The sequence below is a fragment of the Hetaerina americana genome, unplaced genomic scaffold (genome assembly GCF_022747635.1).
Source record: "Hetaerina americana unplaced genomic scaffold, ioHetAmer1.1.p SCAF_11, whole genome shotgun sequence".
Taxonomy (NCBI): Eukaryota; Metazoa; Arthropoda; class Insecta; order Odonata; family Calopterygidae; genus Hetaerina; species Hetaerina americana.
In genome coordinates, this window is record NW_027286181.1 from 8503318 (window position 1) to 8524336 (window position 21019).

Consider the following 21019-nt stretch of genomic DNA (forward strand, 5'->3'; position numbering starts at 1 on the left):
CGACTTTCACGGACGAATTCTAAACATTCGTCGGAAAAGCCACGCACATATGTTCTCAATTAAACAAAAAACGAATAAACCGTCTTCCTTAATTTCAGCACCGTCGTGGAAACTAATAGGCGAGCGTAAATATGCACTGGCGAGAATTTGGAATTACTAACTTCTTCCAGGAAACGGGAAATTTAATTTTGATTTCTTCAGTGCCTTAAACTTAAATTACTATGGTACCATCCACTCAAACTTAATAAAAACCATTACCCATCGTATGTAATTCACTTTATTGTAAAAATCAAACAATGAATCACGATTCAAATATTAATAACAATTCATGCAGTTATTGGTGTGATTGCGAACAAACTGAGCTTTTTGTCCCAATGGGTTCGGCTTTTTCAGCGAAAATTTTGGGATTTCAAATATTCCTTAGTGCTAGGAAAAATGGTGATTATTATTGAACCAATCACAGGCAAATTTCAAAAGTGACCTATGCTCACATTACTCTTCCCATAATGCCGTTTAGCATGCGCGGATAGCCGTGAAAACTCACAGCACCATTGCACCAAATAGAAGGCACGAAGCAGGAGAACGAACCGTGCGCCCAATGGTCACTGGGTCACGGAAAAGTGCGTCTCGCGTTCAAGGAGGAATTGTATTCCAAAAAGTCTACATTAAGGAAAAAGGTTGAATATAACTTTCATCCCGATCTAAGGCTTTCTAGAAGGCGAATGCCTCAGAACTTTGCTTTGCAAGTATCGAATTTCGGTGAAAATACTCAATTACTCACGTATTAAATTCACAAAGTATGAGCGTGAACTATTAATTGGTATTTGATTAATGTTAACTTCAGACTGCGGGTGGGAAATTAATCATGTTTCTATGTCGATATGCTGAAAATTAATTTATGGAATATGGCTTCCTGTAGCCTGATTTATACGCTGCTATTTTCTGTTCATTTCAGAGTGGCTATTCAAGGTTATAAGATCAAAAAGAGAAGATGGTCTAAATTAATATGTATATATATATATATATATATATATATTAATATGTATATATATATATATATTAATATGTATATATATATATATATATATATGTGTGTGTGTGTGTGTGTGTGTGTGTATAATACTGAGTCGCCCGCAAAATGTAAACACATACATAGCAGGCTCATTGGATTTAGGTACCATTACACTATTCATTTATTTAGTGTAAATTGCATGCCTATTCTGTACACATTCTGTTGTACTGAGACAATCCTATGTCATACTTTGATACAAAGCACTCATTATTTATAGAACTACATTCTTTAGAGGGGTTATTTTTTTAGCCATAAAGCATAAAAATGTTGCAGGTGAAAAAAACTCCACATTCCTTTCACATGCATTATATTGGATGAATAAGCAAGACTCTTTATGCTCTCATTATTTAAGCGAGTGGGTGTAAGGCTAATTTAAGAAGAAGAAACTCATTCTAAATTAAATCTAACTGAACGATTATGATATTATGTTTTCAATATATTCTGATACTTTGCCCTAACTCCTGACAAAGTTTCCTGCGTATAAGTTGTGAAAAATCCCTAAACAAAATTTACTTACGCACCTGAATGCACAACTGAGCTCCAAAGAGTCTGTCTGCGTGGACATTGAAATGTATGAGACCACGTAGTAAGCCTGGTGCACAGAGGCACCAGTCTCTTTATCAACAACAATAAAACGGAAAACGGTGATTACTTTGACGATAACACCCCAGCACACAAGAGGACCATTCATTAACGTGTAACAATAGTCATGTCTCTTTTTTTTTGGTTTTCGAAAAAAAACAATTAGCTTACGCCACTCGTGGACATCGACTCTTAGTGCCACTTGAGTAATGAAAAGAACCATCAGGATGGTAGCATGTTGTAGTATTTGGAAACGTCGTATCCAAACATTAGAAAGTCAATCTTGTAGATGTCGTACAGGGCGTCTATCTGTTCCTTGTTCAGGGTCTGAAAATATCGGGGCAATACGTCTTCGGTCCGGGCGCCGATGGCAGCGTTGACCGCTTCCCTGGGCCGACTGGACAGGTCACCACCTCCGAACTTCCGACCCAAAGCGGCGCCTATTCCGGACTTCTGAATGATGTACGCCTCGTCCCTCGCTAGTGTCTCCATCTTGGCCACGACGCTAAAGTTGACCGCGCAAGGAGTGCAAAATCGGTAGTACGGCGCCCAGTGCTCATCGAAGCCAGGGATTCCGCTGTAGCCTCCATCTTTGACCCCCTTGGCGTTGTTGGCCGATTCAATGACCCATGAAACGAACTCGGAGAAGGTCGGGCTCTTTTCATTGTTGAGAGACTGAAATACAGAGTACAGAACACATTTCAGATTAAAATGAATTCATTTTAGACAAAAAAAATGTCGGGACAATTATATGAATGGAAATTAAAATCCATGGAGTAAGGTGACTGGAGTCACTTTAACACTTTGTGCGAGAGAGAATCTTATTAATACGAGACTCCCATTTCGATAGCTTAATAAAACTTTCCAAAATCGTGAAATGTTTCCCAAACAAACCATTCTAAGCTCATAAATTTCTCATACCGTGTTCTCATCCTCTCAAAGATTTGAGGATACACGTTCCTCTAATATTCAAACTTTATCGCCTTCGATTTGTATGCGCATGCGCTAGGATAAAAATAGAATCGCGCACGTTTCATTTGACATATCCTTTAATTCTAAGTGCGATTTTTTAAATTACTCAACAATTATTTATTGAAATTGAAATCAGAATAAAGGGTTCCAAAAAACAGCGGGAGATGCCGCAACATTTACTTTTCACGGAGTCATCCGCAAGTATGCATTTCAAAGCACAATTATAAAGTGAAAAAAAAAATCATTCACCTTTGACATCGAGGGATCAGAGTTCGAATCCCGTTCAAGGCGAATGATTTTGACTCTCCTAAATCGTGCAGAATAAAGGGTTTTAAATCTATCCTTCACATAACTGGCGTGGATGACGAGTGGAAAAGGAAGGCGGGAACATTGTGCCCGATCGAATATTCCAACGATTACACCCCCAGTTGGCTTATTCCACCATCCGAAATAATCATACTATAGAAAATGCTAACACTTTTCGATATCAAATACCTCAAAGCAAGTGTGCAGAAATTACAGTCCAAAGGGCATCAACACTCAGATTCGCTGTAAAAAAATACTGCTCCCCCAAGTTTATAGTTGAGGACACCGGATAGTCTTTCTTTCGGGGGAACTCGCAGGTGACTTCTTTCAATGAATAATATTTTCTCATAAATTACCTATGTGTTACCCAATAAACATTAAGTTTTGAGAAAGAATACTTTTGGGTTCACCTAGCCAATGTTTTTACGCAAAAATAAATGAGAGTGCGACGTGGATATTTTAATTCATTGTTGCTCCTTGAACCTTTTCTGTATCTCCTGTCTAATACAGGAATATTGATCCTGAGAATAAGAGCACATGACTTCGGTTAAGTATATTTATCCTTCTACACAAACAATATTCCCATTTATACACGTGCCATTCAAGAGCATATGTGTAATAAATTATTTGCCTGAATGCATTTTAAAGATTTACAACTGAGTCGACTGAAAGTTATTCTATTCGATAAAGTGGAGCGCCCTGAATACTAGGACAACAACTAACACGAATTCAAGTAGTGGTATGTATCTCATCCCTTTATGATACATTTGATGCAATGCACATTTGGAAGAGTTGGTAACTTTCCAGCACAAAAAAATGACTGAATTATAAAAGTGCACAATAAGTGTGCCAAATTGGCAGTTCTCATAATTTTCTTCTACTTTACGCAATAATTTAATAAACAATTTATGAATGAAACCCCTACACATATAATATGTAGTATGCGAAGGCAAATAAAAGAGTTTTCGGAATGGAATAGAAATAAACGACTAACCTCAGTGAAACTTACATTTTTCAATGTAGTCTCCCTATACACTAATACACTTGTTCCAGCGATGTTCCTATGTCTTCCTCCATGGTTCATTCGTGTAATTTTGCAATAATTTCCGGGGGATTGCCACAATTTGGCCTACCACTACGCTGCTCATCATCTAAGCTGTCCCTATCAAACTTAAAACTCGTGTATACACTCATTATGGATTACCTACTGCTGCACGGTAAACTCGTTGCGCTAGCGCTGACATCTGGAGGTGATTCCGAGCACATTTCTAACTACCCTCGTGTTTTTATACTAAACGGTCGCGTATGGTAAGAGGGTATTTGCAAATAGCACTTAACGGAATAACAGTTTTCGTTTACTTTCTTGATAATAACATCATAAAGCAAGACAAGAATGTATTGTTTTCAGAGAAAAATAAACTAATGCTTATTGATAGGCAACATATATAAAAACATAGCCATCAGAAATGAATTGTGCAATATTTCACATCTAGGATTAGATAAAATAAACGAAATGTTTCAATGCAACAATTTCAGAGCGTAAAAATCATTCGCCTTGACTGGGACTCGAACCCAGATCCCTCAATATCCGGTCGAATGCTTCAAGTCAAGGCGAATGATTTTTACGCTCTGAAATTGTTGCATTAAAATGCACATTAGCGGATGACTCCGTTAAAAGTTACTGTTGCGGCATCTCCCGCAGTTTCTTTGGAATTTGAAATGTTTCAAGTTGCAAATTAATAGTCCTCAAGCACTTTGTCATGCAGTTTTTTATCCATACATCATTTAAATAACATAAAAATGGCCAGAAAATACAAAATCACAACAATTAACTATTAATTCATATCATAATGTCACTATATCGTGACTGAGACATAAACGAGTTTTTTAGGGGAGGCGACCGACAGCAAAGATTATTTGAGCGATTACGGATGCACATAAGCCTACTCTTAACAAATGGCGCACTTCACAAAGGACCTCGAGGAGGGATCGCAATACCACTGAAAAATAACTGCCGCCGCCGGGATTTGAGCCCGGGTGGGAAGCCAGTACGTTAGCCTTCCCGACCCCCTCTATAAACGTTAAATGAAAGTCAGCAAGATATGTACTCGAAAGTTAAAAGAGAACAGAGAGTGTCACGGAAATGTTGGATATAACGAAATGGGAGAGTTTAAAAAAATAGAAGAAAAAGGAGTGGGTTAGGCGCGATGCATAGAATTGTTAAAAATGACGAAGCGTGCGAAGATTAATGGAAATACATAGAAAAACCAAACTTTTGGGGGTTTGTTTGAGCCCTTTCCATCCAATTTGAAGACTTTTAAGAAGTTTAAAGCAGCCACTTGGTGATAAACTTTCATTGATCGGTGATATTATACTGTAGTGCTTATTAACATATTATTTGTATGTGATGTGGATGGTGTGAGAAGATGTATTGCTAAAGTGATTGAGGATGTGTTACCGGTGCGTGATTTTGAAATGGTATATGAAATAGAAGAGTGCGTGATTATGGATGGAGAGAGGCGATGGACGGAGCGTTGTAGGTATGGTGTGAACCTTGCCCTTGTGTGATGGTAGAGTTGCGGTTGTTAATCTGAAAGTGTCATCGCATATAAGAGCATTTTGTCTCTTATCTGCTCTTCTTGTGTATGTATGTAGTATATGCATTGTAAGAGTGACCGTTGGACAGACTTGACGGTTTGCCACCAGGAAAATTGTCTAATTGCTACGATATTTATACGAGGGCGATACGAAAAGCATAGTCTCCTATTTTTTTCAAGAAAAATCAAATTCATTCTCAACTTTGTGTACATTGTTGGAAATGTTGAGCATGTAGCTAATTTTCTACATAGTCCCCTTGACGATCAATCACCTTTTGCATCCTTGTAAGCAGCTTTTTAATACCGGCGTCGTACCTTTCCAACTTACGACTGCTTCTGGCACTTCCTCATCTGACTTGAATTTCTGTCCTCAAATGTGTATTTTGAGAGCGGGAAAAAAGTGGTAGTAACTGGGGGCAGCGTCCGGGCTCTAAGGAGGGTGGTCGATGATATCCCAGCCGTATTCATTGAGTAAGGTGGTCGTTTAATATGACACGTGTGAACGTGCATTGTCGTGGTGCAAACACTCCTTTGGTGAGACACCTTGTTGTAACCGAGGACCTACGATACAGTGTTCTGCACGGAGAAGTAGCCACTCTCTTCATTAAGGCCTTCCTTTATCTCATGAAGGGTAATTCTCCGGTTATTGCGCACCATCTCGTCAATTGGAGCCACCGTTGATTCCGGCAAACTCGGCCGCCTCGACCGCTGCTCATCGTGGACGTTTTTCCGGCCATCAAAAAACTCCCTGCACAACCTCCGCACGTTTTTGATGTCCATACACTTCTCACCGTACACTTCCACTAAATGGCGATGAATTTATATTGGTGAAGCAGTCGTCAGTTGGCTTCGCGACGCGGCGGGCGAAAGGTACGACGCCAGTATTAAAAAGTTGCTCACAAGGATACAAAAAGTGATTGATCGTCAAGGCGACTGTGTATGGAAATAGCTAATGCTCAACATTTCCAACGATGTACACAAAGTTGAGAATGAATTTCATTTTTCTTGAAAAAAATAGGAGACCATACTTTTCGTATCGCCATCGTATAATAATAATAAAATAATTAATTAAACTTCATCGATTTCTATTCATCCGTTTAAAATAATTCTTGGCAATCGATCAGACAAGGTAAAATAATATCTTTTTTAGTTAGTAAACAACAAATGACAAAAAAATTTACCGAATCATTAGGAACAGTGATCGTGCGACATAAAGATACCAAACCTCATTTCAGGCAAATACGTAGTATTCTCTGAATATGTATCTAAGGCACATGATCCTGATCAACATAACTCAGTTTTATAGAATTTTTCATCACTGAACCGAGAGAATCCTGAAATAAATGACGGCAGATTTTCCGCCCATGACAGCGAAAAGCTCACCCTGTGTGTTCCCGGAGCGGGAGAAGTTTTGAATCTAAACTTGGAGATCATCTCTCGCGCCATCTTGCGGTAGAACTTGTGCCGGAAGCCCTCGATCTTGTTGCGATAGGCGGAGAGGAGTCTCTCGAAGGGGTCGCGTACGATGAGGAAGGAGAGGGAGTGAGGCAGGGCCGCCTTCAGCTGGTCCACCGAGGGCCGGGGGAAGCGCTCCCTCGCCAGGGCTAGCGGGGACTTCCTCGACCGCCGAAGGTATTGCTCCTTGTAGCCACCTGGGGAGAGGAGGGAAGGCGAATCACGTATTACTAAAGTGTGGACTTGTGCTTGCGACGTGACGCCGTAATGCGCCCGCTCACTGTCAAATGCCACTCGACATAATTAACTGGCAACGCCAGTAGATCTTCGGAAATTTCGGATTACGTGGCAATTAAGTAATGAAGCTTTTAATTAGGCAGTAAAAATGAACTTCGCTTCGATGAGTGCAGAGCACATTCCTAAACAATGATTGAGTCAAAGTCTCGGTCGTTTGCAGTGACATCAGACGACCAAACAGAATGTGAAATGGTTGTTGACAACCCTGAGCCAAGAGTAAGTGAAGCGATCATCCCTTCAGAAGATAAGGCTTTTAAGTTCAACCCTATATGTACAATAAAGTCCATGCATTTTGTAGCGGGCAGCGTTAGAAGCGGATTAATTCAGGCATAACAGTCCAATATAAATCAAGTGGATCATTAAGCGCGCATGCTAAGTAATGCTCTTTGAACCCTTGTATTTAGCTCGCACCCGAGCTGACGGGGATGGTTAACCTGGGTAAAATATATAGCTCCCTTCACGCCGAGGACACAATTCCTTTTACCAAAGGGTTTTCTCAAAACAATCCCATATATATATATATATATATATATATATATATATATATATATATATATATATATATGTATATATAATATATATATATACATGGAAACCATTACACAGTAATCAACCCGAAGGTCGGCTTGGTAGGTGATGGTAGAGTACACCAAGTACTACGCCCGACGGCGTGTGAAATTCACGCATCATGGTATGAAGTAAGGTCAGTTCCTTTCCCTGTGCCGGTTATGGTTTCCCAGGAAGGTCTGGTACCCGAAAATTCACATAGCTTTGGTAGAGCTGCAGGTGCTCAGAGACTTTTCTGGGAATCGAGCCCAGGACCCTCCGGTCAGTAGTGCAACGTTCTACCCCCTGGAGTACCACGAGCCCTATATATATATATATATATATATATATATATATATATATATATATATATATATATATATATATGTGTGTGTGTGTGTGTGTGTATATTTGCATACATACTCACGCATAAAATTCTCATTTAGCTATCAAACTCATGAAAAGAATAGCGCTTACGTATTCTGGTGGAAGAAGGCCTTGTTTCTTTTAGCACTGTTTTCGCGGATAGAGCATTTTATACCATTTAACTCGAGCACTCTCGCCACACTTCTCTCCTCTCCCGCCCTAATTATCCAATTTTCTCGATGGCCCCAGCCAGCGTACCTACGCCTCCCTTAACGACTGCCACTTCTATTATCAGACCGACTGCCGAGAAACTCCGCCTTACGCGAAGGAGAGGGAAGGGGAGAGGACAAAGCCTCGGAGAGAAAAGAGGAGAGCGTAGGCCCGACTTGGTTCAACAGCGTTCGAAACAAAAGGCGCGCAGGAAGAGAAGGTGGTTCATCACATATTAACAACGCCCGTTTCGAAGGAAAGACAGCGGAGGGAGGGCTTCAATGTTCTCCTCGCCATAACTGCGCCGGAGCTATTCCCTATTCCCTGCTCCCTCTCACTAACATAAGAGGCGAGGTACGTCATGGAATTTCATGACCCGGCATCCTTTTCTCTGGATGGGGAGGGCGCTCGAAGGGAATCACGACGTCAAAATTTCTCCAGGATTAAAACCTCTCCCAAATTTGCGGGATAAAACGGGAGGGGAGGGGAGGGGGAGAGAGATCCGGGAAAGGTGACACGGTATACGGATGCACTCTTGGGTAGCGAAAAATCTCAATTCAGAAAGAAAGGAGAATGGCTGAAAACGGAGACAGGTAGGACGGAGAAATTATTGCATATAGGTCCTCGGATCCGAATCCCTTTTGCGACAACCGGAGAACCACCATTTTGAATGACAAGTCGAGTGAGCTTTCTTTTTAAGAGGTAAGGAATTACTTTTGTATTTGACCGTCGTCCGAATTATTCTATACGAACTGCCGCGGTACGCATGCCAATGGCATTAGCATACCGACTACCGTTTAACTGTGCGAAATAACCAAGTTTAGGAATAGAGAGCATTTGGTTTCATTTAGTACTTTTATTTTCAGATCTCGAGACATCTCTGGTTGTCCTCAAAATCCATTGTATCCCGTTCTGTTCGAGCGCGTCTGGAAGATGTCTCCAGTTTGTTGACACTACGAAAAAGTGTGTAGCGGGTGTTTTACACTTCAATCGAGGACTTAGTATGAAAAAAAGCCAATTAGTTTCTACAAAAACCTATTTGGCAGATCGTCAGGGTATACTCAGTCAGTCCCCCAAGACAACCTACCCGATTGTAATCGCATTATTCCTCAACAGTAATTATTGGAATTTAGAATTTTAATTAACGACTTTTATTCAATTTTTCAGTGATTATAAAGAGTTTAAATAAATGAAAGATGGGTAGAAAGAAAGATGGAGGATCACAGGGTTCGTAATATTATTTTACTAAATTAAATATCAGTGGTTTGATTTCAAACAATGAAATGTGCTGCCATTGAATTTTCAAAATGACTGCCATCTGCCCAACATTCGCGGCCTACGTGAATTAGGCATACCCCTAGCCGTATTTATAGCCTACCTGAGCCATCAAGATTCTGCATAAGCATATGCTACCTATGGTTTACCGTGGGTGTATTATTTTTATTTTTGTATTTTTGGATGATGAATGCTCTCATATTCCTCTTGCTGATAAAAAATATTATGTGATGCAAAACATTTGCTTACATATATATATACAGGGTTCGTCCGGAAAATAAGTGTACTGAGCTCAGGAAAAAAAAAATTATTACACTTTTACATATCTTAAGCTAATTTTCCTCAAAATAGGACCCTTGTGAGTCGATACACTTGTTCCAGCGGCGTTCCCATTCCTGGAACGCTCCCGCGAAGGCATCATCGGGAACCTCTCGAAGACACGTCGTCACGGCCTCTTTGACGGCGTCCAAAGTCCCGTATCGCGTTCCTTTCAAACTCCTCTTTATCTTCGGGAACAGAAAGAAGTCCGGTGGTGCCAAGTCCGGGCTGTAGGGCGGGTGCGGCAGCGTTGCCACGCCGTGCTTGGCCAAGAAGTGCGACACGACAAGCGCGGTGTGAGACGGCGCATTGTCGTGATGCAGCCGCCAGATGTTTTTGATCATGGCCGGACGCGGGCGACTCGTTTTCGAAGCCTTTCGAGCACTTGGACGTAAAATGCAGCATTTACAGTTTGTCGTTCAGGTTCAAATTCGTAGTGGACGACTCCCCTTTTGTCAAAAAAGACAATGAGCATCGCCTTGATCCGAGATTTGCTCATGCGAGCTTTCTTTTGACGGGGTGATGATGGGGTGTGCCACTCCGCACTTTGTCTCTTCGACTCCGGGTCGTACTCAAAGATCCACGTCTCGTCACCCGAAACAACGTTCTCTAAAATATTTGGATCATTTTTGCAGTGATCCGCAAGTTGTGTCGCGATTTCCAAACGATTGAGTCTTTGATCATCACTGAGCACTTTCGGCACCAACTTTGCACACATTTTTCGCATCTGTAATTGCTCCCTAATAATCTCGTGCACTATTGTTTTTGGCACATTACACTGCTCTGCTATCATCCGAACAATTAGACGACGATCAGAGTTCAGTACATCGCGAACTTTTCGCACATTTTCGTCGGTGAGTGTCGTTGATGGGCGTCCAGGCCGTGGTTCGTCGTCGACCTCTTCTCTGCCCTCCACGAACATCTTGTGCCACCGAAAGATCATGTTTCTGGACATGGCTGACTCCCCGTAAGCCTGGTTAATCATACCGACAGTTTCGGTAGACGATTTCAACAAATAACAAATTATCGAATGACGAAAACAATAACAACAAATTATCGAATGAGAATCGATTTTCTTTGAACACTATCATTTTCTTTCGATACAAAAGATGCCTGTGTAACTTATCCTATGCAATATCAATTTATTGGCACGATTTTTATTGCTTAAAAGAAAACACAGCTAATTCGACAGGTAGGAGAACATGAATATTGGCTAATTTAAAATTACACGGCGTTTAATCCGTTCGATCACCGGCACATCAATTATTCACACTTCCGCAAAAACATAATCAATAACCCATGCCACTTCACATCAGCCATATTGCGATTCAGTTCTCGATTAAGATGCAATGGGCAGGCAGAAAGGTAATGGAACGGAAAGCACTTTAGACAAAAACCACAAATACTACGTTATCACATTGTAACATCATACAAGCACAATGTAAGTGGAAGTTATCGTAAATAAGTCACTACAAAAATAGACACACAAACAATTATTAAATGACAAAAAAAAGAAAAATCAAACAAATTTGTTAGCACATAGATCAAAACAATGATAAGAAGAGAAGAAGAAAAAAAATCCTCCAACAAACAGGCAACAACCATAAGTCAATAGTGAAACGCGCGACCCAACAAACTACTTCAACAATAAACAGAAACACCGTCACTCTAAAGAACGGCAGCCGTCGTAATTATACGCAGTAGTACTTTTACTACCGTTTTACGCGAAAGCAATAAGAGATGAACAGAACTCCCAAATCCCCAACTATACATAAGAGCCTTGTTCATAAGACGTTAATATGCAAACGTATCTAGCCTGAAAGTGATTGGCGGTTAAAAGAGAAGTCAGTTTAAAGAAGAGCTTTGATGACATGAGAAGTCGTTGAAACTCACCAAACATTTTGAGGAAATTTGTCCACAATTCGCTCCTCGGCTTTCCTCCTCTCCTCCTTGAAGACGGCGGAGGAGTCGCCAACGAATGCCCTTAAAGTAACATTGACATCACCTATTACATGCACCAGCACAATTATAAAAGAAATAAAATATTCAGAAAAATCAACAACAAATTGGGATGCTTGACACATTAACATGCCAAAATATATTATCACTACATATCTGGTAATCAACAATCATCATCCAAGCCAGGTTATACGGACAATCAGATATAACTTAATGTACGAGAAATAAAACAATTATGAACGGCAAATGACAATAAAATATTTTATCAACCAACAACTACTACAGAGCTATTAAAAAAACAAACGCGGACACTAAAATATGTCACTCTATGTATTGATATGACATAATCAAACGAAAAAGAATTCAAAATATTCTTGGCTAGTTCAACTACAACAGCAACTTAAAAAAAATAACAACACGTACTCAACTGAAACGTCTACGGGTTAGCATACACATGACAAGGGAATTCCGTCGTATTCTTTACCATCAACTCGGAAGAAAAATCACAAAGGCACATTTATGGTATGGGGGCAGGGGAAGGTGACGAGGCGTGATGGGGAGTGCTCACCCAGAAGGTTGAAGTTGTACATCCAAGAGGAGCTGGCCGCCTTGAAGATGTTGCACCAGACCAGGTGGTGGTGCTCGTCGACGAAGAACTCCCACGCGTTGGGCTCCACCTTGCTGACGCCGTCGTCAGACACCAACCCGCTGGTGCGGCACACCTCCCACACCAGCGCCCTCCGCCTCGCCATCTCCTCCTCCACCTCCCCGCCGCCCCTGCTCGCAGGGCCGCCGCCGAACAACGAGAGGGAGTGGTCAGACCCTTCGTCCGATACCTGCTTCCGGTTCGCGGGAGGGGAATGAGACAGAGAAAAACAAGCGCGAATACATGACGAGGACCTCCACGCAATTATTGCCTCATCCACGGAGATCTCAGGGTTCGATGCCCTCTCGAAAACACTTCTCTCGACCCCTCACCTCCGTGACATTCGCTACTGACACATAAACAATACACTCCGCGATTGAAACAATGGTGCACTTAGGCAAGCATGGCGTCGCCAAACAAATATTAAGGCTAATTCTATTGTTTCGACAATCGCAAATTAATTCATGCCACAATTGTGGCATTTTGAAGATGAAAAACAAGGGAGTGAACTGAGATTAGCTAGGTAAATCCTTCAAGCGAAGTTCGCCGAGACGGAGTGGCGCCTTACTATGCGCAGAATGTCTCGGAAAATGGACGGCTTTTAAAGACCAATTAAAATCGTACAGTCAAATCATGGGCAGGGTAATTTTAATTTTTTGAGAAAATACGTTAGACCGATCGATTATCTTGAAATAACCTAATGGAAAACAGCCCGAAATGGTACCCTCGATGTGGACCGTGTCGTTGACCTCGAAACGACTTCCTCACGGAAAGCATTATTTAATTGAATCCCAGACGTCGGGCTTACTTGAAACTAACTCATCTTGTCCAAATTATAGCATAGGTACCATGACAAAATATTACTCCTCATACGAAATGATTATAATCCATAATCTTGAGGCAAATACATTTTGAGGGGTGTCACTCGAGTTTTCTCAGGGAGCATTGCAAATTGGTGTGCAATATTGGCTCAATTACTGAAGAAGCACAGAAACAATCTATCAGCCCAAACTGACGATTCAAAAGATTAATTTATTCATTCATGCTGAAGTGAATAGGATCAGCCTCTTGAAATGACGACATTGGAGGTGTAGACTCAATTAAATACCTAGGCGTTTCCCTTACTCACGATCTCTCTTGGGTGAAACACATAAGGGGTATACGTGGACAAGCTAACAAGAAAATAGGACTTATTAGGAGAGTACTTGTTAAATGTGATGGAAAGGTCAAAGAGAAATGTTATCTCTCGCTGGTTAGACCACATTTAGAATATGCTGCAAGTATATGGGATCCTCACGAAGTTGGATTGATTGCCGAATTGGAGCGCGTGCAGCATATAGGAGCTAGGTTTGTAAAATGCTGTTATGATAAACTTAGCAGCGTATCCAAAATATTCGAGGGCCTAGGCTGGGAATCACTCAATGAAGCAAAGGTTAAATCGCAGATTGTAGCTCTTGCATAAATTGGAAGGGCGCCTCTTTAGCAGTGATGTTGCAAATATATGTTTTTACCCCCATCGTACTGAGGTAGGAAAGATTATATCAATAAAATTAGAAAGATTAAGTGTAGAATAGATAAATTTAAGATGATATATTTTCCACGAACAATAAGGGATTAGAATAACATTGTCCGACTGCGGTAGGGTCATATTCGGGTTTCAATTAGTCTTGAATGAATGTAAAACTCCAATAGCCGTAAACAGTTAACCTTTCTAAACAAAGTACAAATGAAATTAGTTGGCTAGCGCCACAAGTCAAGAAGGGGTAAAAGGTAAAAAATGCATCAATTACAAACAGTCCTCACTTCGACTTGTGTTGTCGTGACGATTACCCTTCAGTACGCTGAAGAGGACTACTTTTTGGCCGAAATACGCGTATTCGTATTCACCTTACTTATCCTCTCCTTTTTTTACCTTTTACCCCTTCTTGACTTGTGGCGCTAGCCAACTAATTTCATTTGTACTTTGTTTAGAAAGGTTAACTGTTTACGGCTAATAATAATAATAATAGGGCCCGTTCGAGCAGGATCGGGCAATTTATTGTTTCAATTTCAGTTTGTTTTTTTTTGGTGCCTTATGTTTAAACACCCAATACAATTTCGTTAATTTTACAAAATACAAAATATGAGTTACATGCCATTCCTTTCCGTTACTCTCCCCGTTCTTACTTTATCTTTTGTTGATAAATCTTTCCAATATTTTCCTAATCGGTTCCTCATGTAGGTATTGCCCAATTTGTTGGACGTTATGCAAATATCCAAGGATAGCTTCCAGTTCGCGTCTTTCCTCGGCATAAATTGGGCAATAAAGGACTCTGTGTATTGCCGTGTCCTCCTCCATCATGCATTCACACGTCCCCTCCTTTTTTCCCTATTTTCTTGAGGTATGATCTAAACTCCCCGTGGCCCGTTAAAATTTGCGTAATACCGTTGTAAGTTTTAAAGTTGATCTTCATTTACGGCTACTGGAGTTTTACATTCATTCAATATTACTAGCCGTAAGAGCATTTCTATCAATATTTCAATTAGTCTGTTGTGCATTCACCCCATGCCACACACCATAACGGTGGCTTGCAGGGTACTGAAAAATACAAAAGCAACCCTCTACTTCCTCTTCAATATGCGCTCGAGGATGTGTTTGGAACGTGGTTGGCGCACGGGAGGTCAAACGTCGAGTCCCAGGGAGGATTAAAAACCTCAACCCCCACCTCATACATTGGCGCGTAGGTTAGATCGAGTGCAACACATCGAGTGGGACTTCAAGGTCGCCTTCCACCGATTATCACGTGATGTGGGGCTTTGTCTCTCCTCACTTCCTCATCGGCACTCTGAATTCCCAAAGGAACCTAAATGGCGAAAACGAGCCCCGCAGTGGCGAAACTTCCGCCATTACACTACAACTAATCCGCCCGGCTAATAATTGCGTGTCACTTCCCGCAGCGGTTGCATGATTCATCGACATTTACCGAACACGAGGTCGGGGAACGGCAAGAGGTCTACAGCTTCGTGATAAACACGCTCTTTTATGACTCACGTTAGTTTAATGAATTAAATGCGAGCACGTATGTATTTTGAAAGTCATTACCGAGCAAGAAGACTATTACCATCGTCGAAACGGTGCGATGATATTTTGTTTCATTTACGAAAGAAATGGAATTTTTAGCGACATGATAATGAAGGATTGCCCGGAAGGCAGACGAGGTTGAGTCAAATGAAAACGATAAAACTTATATATATTTTTTGTCTCGCAATTTATTGAATACTAAAGGTTCTCACTCCTACAATTTTTATATGTTGTTTCATAAACATGCGTACGATAGAAGTTTTTCAGCGGTTCTGAAGTCCACGGATACCTCTAGACAAACCACAGCCTTAACTGCTCTAAAGGCCTCTGTTATCATACCAAGGTGTGTGCCTGGCCTGGCCAAGGGGGGTCTGATAAGGAAATAACACTGTTTTAGAACTTCATAGTCTGAGCGTCATTGCTTTAATGAAATAGGTGAATCAACATTCTGAAATTTCATTCATCGATCTATTTAGATATGTCTCACACCCATTAATACTTAATATATGAATAAAAGATCGCTTTTCCTCTGTTCTGTATGTTCAAAGTGGAGTGTCCATGTTCAGACAATTGTTGCGTCGCATTGCTGAGTTCCCGTATCATGCTGCATTTGTATCCCAATTATTAAACCGAAGGCATCAATGTGGAACAATGAAATTGGCAATGACATGATGTTTTAGAATTGTAGCGCAGTTTTAAGGTTTTACTTTGGATAACTCTCGCATATATAGTTCAAACAATTTGGCCAACCAGCATTATAATATAGTTCTCCGTAAAATTCTAAAAATCCTAATTTATCGGAAAAAATGACGATTAACAATTGTGATTTCCCCTATAGCATACAATGCTATAAGTATTGTATGCTATAATATGTAAGTATACCATTATTAGTACAATCAAAGTATAAGTATATAAACTATAAAAAGTAACTATTGTACAGGTATTACAAGGAAATGAAAATAACAATTGTTACTTATCGTTCCTCTCCAACATAACCCACAAAGTTAAGCCTGAAACTATACTGTTCATATTCCAATTTAATAGATCTAGTGTCAGCTGAACAAAGAGAATAGGGCTGCATAATGTAGACAGATATTCTCTCGTGGAAACGTACGTTTTCAGTGAAGCTTTACTCCCACCATTTTCTTTCGCTAGCCAAATTCGGCCTGTGGCTGCCCCTTCAAATTATTCATTCCTTCCTGGATCACTTGGTAAGCCTCGGCGGTCGGCCTGCCGGGAAAAGTCCTTTCCCAGATCTGGAAAACTTTGCTCGTCCTCCGAGGTCCACATTCGAAGGGCACTTGGCAATCTCCATGGCTCCTGAGCTCGCGCGATCAATAGAAGGAAACAGAACATCTTAATCCTTGCCAAAAACTTCGCGTCCTAGAAATCTATTGTGGCATCTCGCACCGAAGAACAATGGCGGCTTCAAGTCCGTTCGGTACTGAACTCTCGAATGCTTTTAGCTCCGAGGTCATTCACAGCCTCCTCGTCTCCGTGCGCGACGGATGCACCCCCCCCCCTCTCCGTACCTCCTCTCACCTGAGAAGCACTTCACGGTTCCGTTTGCCGCAAGGCAAACGCGAGGGAGTCCGTTAGGGTAGGTACGGGAATTTCCGTCCTTCCCCCGACATGAGCCGAGCAAGTTCCGTCTACAGATACAGGCTAATTGGCTACGTCACTTCCGAAAACTTTGGTAGCATCGATGATCTTCATCCTCTTGCCCCTGTGGACACGTTAACAACGGAGGCAACTTGTAATTAACAAATTCTCGGAAAAGGAAAATTGAAACTTTCGGCTTAAAAATGTCCTCTTCCGCCAATCACAAGTAATTCATCGCTAATTTTGTCAAATTGTACAGTTTTATGCATGCATATGCGTGAATGTGTGTGTGTGTGTATATATATATATATATATATATATATATATATATATATATATATATATATATTTTTTTTTTTTTTTTTTTAAGGTAATCTACCGGTTAAGGTAGGTTTTTGGATGGACACAACTACCAAACAAACATTTTATTATTCCTAACAAAACAAAAAATCCATCATCCTACTCTATATCAGGTCCCTCTTCATCTCTGAGTACTTTCTTCCTCCCTTCATCCCGTCCAACATCCCTATCCTGTTCCTTCCCTTTCCTCGTTTGCCTAACATTCTCCCCTCAATTACAGTTTTCAACATCCCACTGCCGGTCAATACCCCCTTCATCCACTTTTCCTGCCTCCATAGGATTGCTCCCAACAAACCCCTCTCTTCGCCCACCATACCAAGTACTTCCTCGTTTGTTTTCTTCTCTGTCCATTTCACCTTCTCCATTCTTCTCCAAACCCACATTTCAAAAGCCTCCAGTCTACGGCTATCCTCCTGCTTCAATGACCACGTTTCCGCGCCGTACATAGCTACGCTCCATATCAAAGTTTTTACGAGTCTTTTCTTAACATCCTTACTCAGCGTCCCCGTCATCAACTCCCTCCTCCTTGTGAAAGCCATATATATATATGTGTGTGTATATATATATATATATATATATATATATATATATACTATATATATATATATAAACACAGATGTAGATTTTAAAAACATAGAAACACAAAGAAAGGACAGTCACACATGTTGTTCTGACCTTTCGACGGCTCGGCCGTCGTCTTCGGAATGTCGTTCCCCGGGAAGAGCGGAGAGGACATGTGCGGGGGAGGATTGGGGGAAGAAGAGGTAAGGGACTAATTGGAAATGAACAAGGGGGTGGCAGGGGATATGCAGGCAGCTATTGGTTGCATTCAGTGGGCTTGGTTCAGCCTGGGGCTTTTAAATGACTGAGACACCCAGATGTTCGCCATCTCGCGGGTTCTCACCTCTGTGATACTTGTAGATTTGGGAAAGATTTCAATCACCGAAACAGAGAAGCAGTCATCAAAAGATCGGTTGTGGGAAGCAGTGTGAGTAGGGATGGGATAATAAGGAAGGTGGGAGATTTGGTGAAATATCGGCGGTTATTCATGCGGAAGGAAAGGGTGGTCGCGCATTCGCCCAAGTAGAAGGCAGGGCAGAAGTTACAGGAGAGGCGATATATGTTTTTTGAGGTGCAGGAGGCGTCGGGTTGGGAGTTGGTAGTAAGGGAGGGGGAGGGTCTTATAAGATGGCAGCATTTGCAGCGTGGGCGGTTGCATGGTGCGGATAGGTGTGGGGAAGAGACGGGGGTGGTCGCAGGTATTTTTTTCGACTTGAAGATGTCTCGCAAGTGCGATGGGCGTTTAAACGAAACAGAGGGACAATGCGAGAATAAAAGTGATGCGGACTGACTGTTATTAATAATTGGGAAAGTTCAAGGAAAATATGTTTAATTTTGTGGGTTCCAGAGAAGAAAGTAGTTTTTTAAGGGTACCCAAATTTTCTGAGAGAGTCATATAGCTGGTCAATTCATTTCTGTTGGAATGGGGTGTTGTTGCAGAGACACGGACTGAGAGTGGGAGGAGTTGAGAGAGGAAATAGAGGATAAAATTTCGCGTCCGTGGGACTAAAGGAGGAAAATGCAATCAATATAGCGGGCCCAGAAGCGTGGTTTGAGGGTTTGCTGTCGGAGATAGTTATGTTTAAGTTTACTCATAAAAGTATTGGCGTATGCAGGCGCCATATGCGTTCCCATTGCAGTGTCTTTTATCCGCAAATACATTTTGTCGTTATATTCGAAAGCATTTTTGGTGAGGACGATTTGGCTCAGATATATGGGGAAATCTATTGATGGGGTATGTGGTGTGGGTCGTAGAGGGAGGTGTGTGTGTATGTATGTATGTATGTATATGTATATATATATATGTATATATATATATATATATATATATATATGTATATATATATATATATGTATATATATATACATATATATATATATATATATATATATATATATATATATATGTGTGTGTGTGTGTGTGTGTGTGTATAGAAATACTAAAATTTAAGTGTCCTCTTACGTGTTATCTATTTTAGTTTCTACACCATCCCGTGCCCTATATATATATATATATATATATATATATATATATATATATATATATATATATATATATATATATATATATATATATATAGGGAACCAGCTTCGCGCACACTTTCCTCATCGCAAGATCCTCTGTTACAATGGTGTTGACGGTTTCGACTGAAAGGCCGGTCTCCAAACTGATAAGGGCGCTCGTCTTCGACTAGCTCCCGGCCTTCCTTTAACATTTTGTGCCACTCGAAAACTCTTGTGTGGCTAAAGGCATCATTCCCATAAGTCTGTTTAATGAGTTTAAGGGTCTCCGACGCGGATTTCCCGAGTTTAACGCAAATCTTCACAGCGTGTTGTTGCTCGATGGTGGGCTCTATGCTGGTGCAACGACACCACGAACAATCAAGCGTCACAAAAATCCACCTCCTGTCTCAACGCATGCCCGGAGGCGACCGAACTACAGTGTACCTGAGTGCTGAGGGACCCCACTACCGAGCCGACCGGTCCGACCCCCATCCCTACTCCTTTGAGGCTACAGCGAACCAGTCACGATACTTATCGGACCCTTTAATACTTCCAGATATATTTATTTCAAAGTTAAAATTCTTAACGATAATTTTATATTATTTTGTATTCGGTAGACCGAATATACTTAGATGGAATTTTCAGTTTTATTCGCCAGTATTTTTTATAATCATAAGTTATGTTAATTTTTGTACAAAGAAGAGTTTTAGGGGCTTCTTCAAAAGGCAGGAATTCGTAAAAAAAATTTAAATTTAGCCTTTAAAATCCAATAATAAACATTTCTCTAGGTTTTTTTATCACCATTTTCGTCGAAAATCTACTAAATTTGCTCAACTCTTCAGCGATTCACCTTCAAAGTCAACAGACGTGCATTAAAGAGCAATGGTGATTCAATTGTTCGTATTTTATATCAATTTTCCCATGTCCGTTCGCTCAGGTCTCATTTTCAGGAGGAAAACTAGACCACACAATTTGCTATTTTAATGAAATGTTTCTACAGGACAACATCGCAGCAAAAGGGTTTAGAAAACACATGTATAAAAGTTCGAAATATAACACAATCTTCTAATTAATATACTCAGCATTTTAAATCCACGTCACTTTATCCAGTATTTATTATTTACATTAATTTATTCATAATATTATCAAATCATTAATTAATGGATCAGCTCTTACAGCCATAACTCGACTCAAATATAATTAAAAAGAATAAAACATGAAAATAAATTTTAAAAAGCAGTTCCTGGTCTCCCTTCACGATCGGTGTATTTGCCTCGAGACAAACTCAGTCACGTTTCAAGTATTAATTTCGGGTCAACGCCTGGAAACCG

The 21019-nt window shown here is 40.7% G+C and overlaps 1 protein-coding gene across 2 annotated transcripts in view; it reads right to left on the reverse strand.

Annotated features, from left to right (window-relative positions):
- Nucleotides 1-261: 261 nt before the first annotated feature.
- The window catches only part of LOC139700906 (carbohydrate sulfotransferase 11-like), a 61602-nt gene continuing 40844 nt past the window's right edge, over nucleotides 262-21019 (reverse strand). The window contains exons 3-6 of one of the 2 annotated variants that reach the window (XM_071599359.1): nucleotides 12524-12791; nucleotides 11890-11979; nucleotides 6913-7181; nucleotides 262-2329 (exon numbers count right to left, since the gene is read on the reverse strand). In XM_071599359.1, the coding sequence (XP_071455460.1) occupies nucleotides 1877-2329; nucleotides 6913-7181; nucleotides 11890-11979; nucleotides 12524-12791 (1080 nt within the window). In that variant the 3' untranslated portion in view covers nucleotides 262-1876. The remainder of the gene's footprint in view (nucleotides 2330-6912; nucleotides 7182-11889; nucleotides 11980-12523; nucleotides 12792-21019) is intronic. The other variant, XM_071599360.1, reaches the window with a different exon arrangement.